This window comes from Juglans regia, unplaced genomic scaffold (genome assembly GCF_001411555.2).
Source record: "Juglans regia cultivar Chandler unplaced genomic scaffold, Walnut 2.0 Scaffold_16, whole genome shotgun sequence".
NCBI lineage: Eukaryota > Viridiplantae > Streptophyta > Magnoliopsida > Fagales > Juglandaceae > Juglans > Juglans regia.
Window position 1 is genome coordinate 28,910 of NW_023346612.1, and position 8,675 is coordinate 37,584.

At 37.8% G+C, this 8,675-nt stretch overlaps 1 protein-coding gene across 1 annotated transcript; it reads left to right on the plus strand.

Annotated features, from left to right (window-relative positions):
* Window positions 1–2,933: 2,933 nt before the first annotated feature.
* On the plus strand, window positions 2,934–8,202 carry LOC118345167. Its single transcript, XM_035686928.1, has 6 exons — window positions 2,934–2,966; window positions 3,551–4,420; window positions 5,385–5,442; window positions 6,353–6,523; window positions 6,859–7,054; window positions 7,695–8,202. The coding sequence occupies exons 1-6, from the start codon at window positions 2,934–2,936 to the stop codon at window positions 8,200–8,202; spliced, it is 1,836 nt and encodes a 611-aa protein (XP_035542821.1).
* Window positions 8,203–8,675: the final 473 nt, after the last annotated feature.

The following is an 8,675-nucleotide window of genomic DNA, read 5'->3' on the forward strand; positions in this document are numbered from 1 at the left end:
GACTCATGGACCACATCGTCCTTAGTGTGATGTTTCTTCCCTTTCCCCACCATTGGTGTGCTAGAAGGCCTCTTCTGGCAACAGGAGGCAAAAGGCTCCATCAGGGTACTTTTGATCGTCAACTCCAAGGACCAGACACCAAACAATGCAGCACAACAGGAGAATCCTCCATTCGTTAGGATGGAGCTACGAAGGGGCCAACACGAGATAATCCAGAACATCCCGAATGGGACGGAAAAGTGGAAGCTGCAATCTGTTCAAAAATATAGAAGGATAAAACACGACATTTTCTGCATATCCCTCTGGGTCAACGGCACCATGACGTGCTCTAGACGACGGAGTCAAGCACTCTGTAAGAACTCCACCTCGTCCAGGTCTGCCAAGGTGGTGATTGCAGACCAATGGTACCCGTCAAAATACTAAGGGTTGTTCTGGCTAGAGGCCCTAGGGTTTCTGGGATACCCCTCGGGACATGACTAACGCGAGCCTTGGGACGATAAATGGGAAGTGTTATTTGGCGCCAATAGCAACAAAAGGAAAGATTGGAGAAAGAAAAGTTAGGATTTTCAAAGAAGTGGCAAGAACGAGTAGAGAGCAACATGAAAGAATTGATAAAAGTCAGGATTTGGGGTTTAAATAGGAGGAAAGTGCCGATTGGATGTCTCTTAGTAGGAAAGTGACAAGTGTCAGCAAAGAGGAAATGTTAGAGGCAAATCCCACGATCCCCTGTGTGATGACCTGAGTCTAAACATGGCCCATAGAATTCATTCTTGGTTGCCATGACATTTTAAGAGCCTTAGTTACTTTTGGAAGGCCTTAGAGTCTTTGATTTAGTAATTTCGGCCCTATTTAGAAACCCAGGCCCAATGGCTTAAGGCCCATGACCCAAACCTTAGTTACTAGTGCCATGTGCCATGCATATGTTGCACTATGAATCTGGTCTTGATAGTGGGCTAAGGGGGAGAGAGAAGTGTAGGGAAACATCAAAAGGTGGCTTGCACGCCTACCCTAGAGGATTTGCCACATGTCAACATGCTAGAAACCTTCTAGAAGAATCATGGGACAAAAGGAAACTAGGAAGACTAAAGGATTTTCGGCCAACCCATTTTTCCACACGCCTAGAACCTTCTTTTTCCTTATTTCAAGTTCCAAGGTAGATTTCTTGGAAAGTGAAGCGCAGGGAAGAGGAAGGAAGTTTCTCTAGAAAATATGCATGGGAAACTGATAAAGTGTTGGAAATGCATAATTAAGTTGTTTAAGTGAATCATATGTTTCATCAAATAAGAGTTAAGCAACTTAATTACACATCAAATTTTAGTACCGAACTCCAAATCAATATTTTGCACACAAGTTTCACATTTGCCTCTAAAATAATTAAACACTTATATCATACTTATATGTGCAGGGCATTTTTGGAAAGAAAAAATATAGAGCCATGCAACAATTATTTCCTAACCCTTGGTGAGATGCCCCTTCGGTGGTCCCATGTGAAGTGCGTTGGAGTGTGCAAAGAAATGGTAGAGGACGTGAACCACCCAGCAACTCTTGGAGCTATGGAAACCATGTGAAGTGCGTAGGACGTGGTCTCACGAGACCAGTAGTAGAATCAAGAGGGAGAGGCCTCTTTTTCTATGGATCGGTTCACATTCCAGGAGGGGGCGATTGCATTTTTTGGGAAGCTCTAGTTTTCTTTTCTTTCCATCATTTTTGGGCTTGGTTCATAACTTTATTTTTCTTCTGCAATTTTGTTTAGATAGCAACTTCAGATGTTAGGGTTTATCCTATTTGGGCATTTTGCTAATCTAGAGATGATAGCCTAGACTTTTAGCTTGGGATTCAAGGAGTAACCCATGACTGTTTTGGGTTGGATTTTCTTTAATGTTATGTGATTTTGATGATTAACTTGTTGGATTATATTTCAATTTGCATCTAGATAGGATTGAAGTTCTTTGTTCTTGATTTAGCTCAGTTGTAGACGTAAAGGCACAATTGATACATGAACAAGTAACAAGACTTTGATGGTTTTCTTTCACTATTTTACAGTTGTTATATAATCTGTCAAGTAGTTTTATTAGGCTAAAAATTTTGGTTCATTGCTATATTATCCGACCATGATTTCTAAGAATGAAAGAATGGTTTAGAGAAGATGAAAAGAGAAGTAAATCCATCAACAAACCAGTGGGCGAGAATTGCATCCCAAGTGTTTATTTTATTGTTTTCTTACAAATTCAATTCAATTTCTATACATTTCCCCTAAATCTCTTGGTTCTTGATAATTTTAGAAACATAGATTCCCATTTATTTTCAGTTTTACTTGTGCTTGAACTTCTATAATAGCCAATAATTTTACTCATAATTAAGTCCACACTTCCTTAGTAAATAGCCCCCATTTTGGTGTCGATATAGTTAGTGGACGACCTTCAAAATTTATCTCTTATTTCATACTTTTTTTTTGTTCATTGCTAGATCTTTTAGTTTAATGCTTTCTTATCTTTTTGAAATTTCTTGTCACCATAAACGATAATATGTTATCTTGTGATTATGAAATGTTTGCTTAATTCTCATTGTCCCTGTGAATTCGATCTTGGGATTTACCTTTGTATTAGTTTGACGGCTTTTGCGCTTGGAAGTCGAAATTATAAGCTGATCAAGTTTTTGCAGCTGTTCTCAGGGACAATTGGCATTTTAAGAAGCATTCTTTTTGGTTAATGATGTGAACCTCTTCACAGTTTGGGTGACATCTAATTTCTTTTATTTTTATTTTTATTTATTTATTTTTTTTGTTTATCTTTCATTCTTCTCTATTATCTGCTCTTGTTTGTATGACTGGTTGGACTAGAGACCAAACACCTCGGTTGGTTAGGACAAAATCACTAACATCCTTTAACTCTGCATCCCTTTCTCTTGAATCATCATCTGACACTCATAACGACATGGCTGAAAATGAGCATCATGATAGGGACATGGTAAATCAGGACATGACACTTAGAGATTATTTACAACCTGTCAGAACTAGCACACCCTCATGCATGATCCAACCTATGAATGCAAACAACTTTAATTTTAAACCTAGAATGATCCCATTGATTCCACATTTTCTTGGCATGGAATCTGAGAACTCTTACCTTCATATCAAACAGTTTGAAGAGATTTGTTCTACATTCATTGATCAAACTTGCACCAAGGAGATTCTAAGACTAAAGTTGTTTCCATTTTCCTTGAAAAATAAAGCAAAAACATGGTTAAATGCATTGAGGCCAAGATCCATTGGAACATGGCAAGAAATGCAAGCTGAATTTTTGAAAAAGTTTTTCCCAATGCATCAAACCAATGTTTTATAGAGATAAATCATAAATTTTGCTCAAAAGGAAAGTGAGACTTTTTTACCAGAGTTGGGAAAGGTTCAAAGATCTTTTAAATACTTGTACACACCATGGTTACGAGGATTGGCCCATCATTAGTTTTTTCTTATGAAGCTTTGATACCTAAGATGCGACAATTTGTTGAAACCATGTGTAATAGAGAGTTTTTTAACAAGTGATCGGGAGAGGCATCTGCTTATTTCGATTACTTGGCTGAAAATGCTCAATCATGGGACACTTCTTGTGCTTATGATCAAACTGAACTTTTGAGGACCTTGAGTGGGGGAGGTAAATATGTTTTGAATCGGGAGGACGATTTGCAAGCGAAATTTGCCTTATTGTTGAAAAAATTGGAGGCAATTGAGTTAAAGAAAGTGCACGAAATTCAAGGTATTCCAAAACAAGAAAAATGTATCATTTGTGAGGATTCTTGTCGTGCAACATCTGAGTGTCCTACTATTCCAGCCTTTAAGGAAGTATTGTTTGATGCTTCTCACCATGTTAACATGATTTATGAGCCTTTTTCTACACCATATTCTAACACTTATAATGCAAGTTGGAGAAACCGCCCTAACTTTAGTTGGAGAAATGATCATCCCACAAGTTCAGCACATCCTAGAGCAGGTGCACCTCAATATTCAGTTCACACCCAGCAAAATGCACAAATTTCAGCACCTAGAAAACCCATGGATGACCCATTTAAGCAAATGGCCGCCACCCTTCAACAGTTCATGCAAAGTCAAACCACCATAAATAACCAAACTTCTCAAGCCATCAATGACATAAGGAATAATTTGACCAAGCTGAACACAACCATGAATGCACAAGAGAAAGGAAAATTCCCATCTCAATCCCAACCAAATCCTCAAGGCCAAATTGCTGCCATAGAGTCTTCATCATCTTCTGAAGCAAATGTCAAAACTTGCAAGACCATAATGACTCTCTGTAGTGGTAAGGAGGTTGATACATTGAGTAATGAAGCTGGCAAGAAAGGTGAAATTTCCATTTCCAATGCACAAGGTAAAAATTTTGATGTTGATGTTTCTTTGGAACCAAAGGTAACTCCTCCGATACATTTTCCTCAAAGATTGGTTCTTTTACCTAAAAATAAACATCATGCTAAGATTTTAGACTTCTTTAGACAAGTGTGCATTAACATTCCTCTTCTTGATGCCATTGAGCAAATCTCAACATATGCCAAATTTTTGAAGGATTTGTGTACTGTTAAAAGAAAACTTAATGTTAAAAAGAAGGCATTTCTCACAGAACAAGTCAGCGCCATTATCCAATCCAATACTCCCCCTAAGTATAAAGATTCAGGTTCTCCAACAATAGCTTGTGTTATAGGAAGCTTCAAAATGGGCCAAGCACTACTAGACTTAGGTTCTAGTGTCAATTTGTGTTCTCCAACATATGAACAACTTGGTTTAGGAAGTTGAAACCAACTTCTATCATCTTGCGATTGGCCAACCATTCAATTAAAAAGCCTATAGGAGTAGTAGAAAATGTGTTGGTGCCAGTGGATAAATTTTATTATCCTGTTGACTTTGTGGTATTAGATGTTCAATTAACTCCTCATTCTGTTTTTCAAGCACCCGTCATTTTAGGGAGTTCATTGTTGGCTACTTCCAACGCTTTGATAAATTGTCGAAGTGGCATCTTTAAATTGACGTTTGGAAATATGACGTTGGAGTTAAATGTGTTCAACACTTGTAGGCAGCCACAAGATTTGAAAGAACCCTAGGGAGTGAATTGTTTTGAATCTTTACTTGCTGAATAATTTTTTTTGTTAGAGTAAGAGAGTCAAATGGAATATGTTTTACTTGGAACCTTAGAAAATATTGAGCTATTGGATAATAATGCAGTAAATTCTGGTGCAGGTAGCAAAATGGACTCATTGTGGCGACTCAAATTTGAAGACTTGCCACTTCAATCCATAAACCAAAACCATCGGATGAAGTCCCTCCATCTCCGGTTTTGAAACCTCTACCTAAATTGCTGAAATATGTTTTTCTTTGTCAGTTGAGCAAGAGGAGAAAGTCCTACGGGTCCTCAAGCAACATAAAGGAGCACTTGGATGGTCGGTTGCCGACATTAAAGGAATCAGCCCCACCATTTGCACACATCGAATTTTCCTGGAGGAAAATTCATCACCAACTCAAGAGATGCAAAGGAGGTTGAATCCTACGATGAAGGAGATGGTTTAAAATGAAGTCTTGAAGCTCTTGGATGTAGGTATCATCTATCCCATCTCGGATAGTCAATGGGTAAGTCCTTCTCAAGTAGTTCCTAAGAAATCTGGGATTACAATTGTGAAAAATGAAAAAACAATGAGTTAATCCCAACTAGGACCACCACATGATGGTGCATGTGCATTGATTTTAGGAAACTAAATGCTGTCACAAGAAATGACCATTTTCCATAACCATTTTTAGACCAAACTTTGGAAAGAGTTGCGGGCCATAGTTTTTATTGTTTCCTTGATGGTTTTTTGGGATATCATCAAATTGAAATAGCCCCTGAAGACCAAGAAAAAACTACTTTCACTTGCCCGTTTGGAACTTTTGCATTTAGGAAAATGCCCTCTGGACTTTGTAATGCACCCGCCACATTTCAGTGATGCATGTTAAGTATTTTTAGTGACATGGTGGAGGATACCTTGGAGGTGTTTATGGATGATTTTTCAGTCTATGGTGATTCATTTGATGCATGCCTTACTAACCGCACTGCTGTCTTAACTTGATGTGAAGAGAAAAATATGCTTTTAAATTGGGAAAAATGTCATTTTATGGTGCGGCAATGTATTGTTCTTGGTCACATCATTTAAACCCGAGGCATTAAAGTTGACAAGTCCAAAATTGATCTAATATCGACGTTACCTATTCCAAAATTAGTCAAAGATATTATATCATTTTTAGGACATGCCGGATTCTATAGGTGTTTCATCAAAAACTTTAGCTCCATATCAAGACCTTTGTGTGAGTTGTTAGCTAAGGATTGGGTTTTTAATTGGACTGATGCATGTCAAGTTGCTTTTGAGCAACTCAAATCTATGCTGGCCACTGCACCTATAATTCAACCACCTCACTGGTCATTGCCATTTGAAATCATGTGTGACGCCAATGATTTTGCCATAGGTGTTGTCCTTGGTCAGCAAAGAGGTAAGCTTCCATTTGTGATTTACTATGCAAGCAAAACACTTGATGCAACTCAAAAAAATTACTCCACCACTGAAAAGAAGTCGCTAACAGTTGTTTTTGCTTTGTATAAATTTAAAGCTTACATTTTAGGCTCTCCAATTGTTATATTCATTGACCATGCAGCTCTTAAATATTTATCACAAAGAAAGATGCCAAACCTCAACTAATTAGATGGATTTTGTTATTACAGGAATTTAATATCATCATCAAGGATAAAAAGTGAGTGGAAAACGTGGTTGCCGACCACTTATCTCAACTCATTGTTGAAAGTTCTGAACCTTCCACTCCTATTTCAGATTCCTTTCATGATGAACAACTTCTAATTGTTGATTATTTGCCTTGGTTTGTTGATATTGTAAATTTCTTGGTAACAGGACACATCCCACCACATTGGAGCTCTCAAGACATCAAAAAGTTCAAATTGGAGGTCAAATCTTTCTTTTATGATGACCCCTATTTGTTCAAATATTGTTCTGATCAAATTTTGAGGAGGTGTGTGCCTAATTGTGACATTCCACACATATTAAATCTTTGTCATGCTAGTGCATGTGGAGGCCACTTTTCAGCTAAGAAAACAATGGCTAAAATCTTCCAATGTGGTTATTATTGGCCCCACATGTTCAAGGATGCTTATATTTTTTTGTAAAGTATGTGAATCATGTCAAAAGTTAGGTGGAATCACCCATAGAAACATGATGCCCTTACAACCCATTTTAGCATTATAAATTTTTCATTGTCGGGGGGTTGATTTTATAGGTCCTTTTCCGTCTTCTTTTGGTTATCTTTACATTTTTGTTGCCGTGGATTATGTTTCTAAATGGGTCGAGATTATACCATGTAGGACCAATGACCATCGGGTGGTGTTGAAATTTTTGAAAGACGGCATTTTCACTCGGTTTGGGATACCAAGGGTTTTAATTAGTGAGGGAGGTTCCCACTTTTGCAATAAACCATTTGCTGCGTTAATAAAAAAATATGGGGTCCATCATAAAATTTCAACTCCTTATCATCCTCAAACCAATGGCCAAGTTGAGTTGGCCAACTGCAAAATCAAAGCCATTCTTGAAAAAACAGTCAACCCAAACAGGAAAGATTGGTCTTTGAGGCTTTCAGACACTTTATGGGCTTATAGGACAGCTTTTAAAACTGTCCTAGGCATGTCTCACTATCATTTGGTTTATGGTAAAGCATGTCATCTCCCAATTGAGCTAGAACACAAGGCTTATTGGGCTGTCAAACACTTTAACTTTTCTACTAACAATTATGGTGTTTTGAGGAAATTGGAGCTAAATGAATTAGAAGAGTTAAGACACAATGCCTATGATGATGCCAAACTGTACAAGGAGAAGACTAAGGCTTTCCATGACAAGCACATTATGAGAAAGAGTTTTCTCCCCAGTCGAAAGGTTATCCTCTACAACTCTAGACTCCATGTGTCTGCCAGTAAACTTCGATCCAAATGGAGGGGTCCTTATATTGTTCAGATAGTGTTTCCCCATAGGGCTATTGAAATCCTCAATCCACACAATGGTAATATCTTTAAGGTTAATGGACACCGGCCCAAACCTTTCCTTGACTATTTTTCACCAGAGGATACCACTATCCATTTATTGGACCCTGACCCTCTAGTCGAGCCTTGATGTTTGACTTGCCTGTCATTTTATTTCGTTTCTTTCTTGCATTTTCTATTTTTGCTTTTTAGTTTCTATAGGTGTGTTTTCTCTCTTCTATTTTTCATTGTTCTTCTCTTGTTATCTTTTCCTTCTCAGACAATGTACCTTTTATTTCCCCTTCATTATCACTCTTTTGTTGTTCTTTTGACATTTTTTTTTTAATCATTGAGGACAATGCTCATTTCCAGTTGGGGGGTGGAGAATCCGATTTTTCTTTCACATGCTAGATGTTTCTCTTGAATATTCACTTTTATGAAACTTCTTGGCTAGATTTTCACCTTAGGGTACTTCCATTCCCACCACTTGGTCTCCAATGAATTATAATTGTGGAATCTAATTTTTGCAAAGTTGCTATTTTCAAACGTCTCTACCTAAGATCAAACAATGGCAGCCGTGAGCTACACTAATCCCCATTGGTTCGGATTTAAGCTCAACACAAG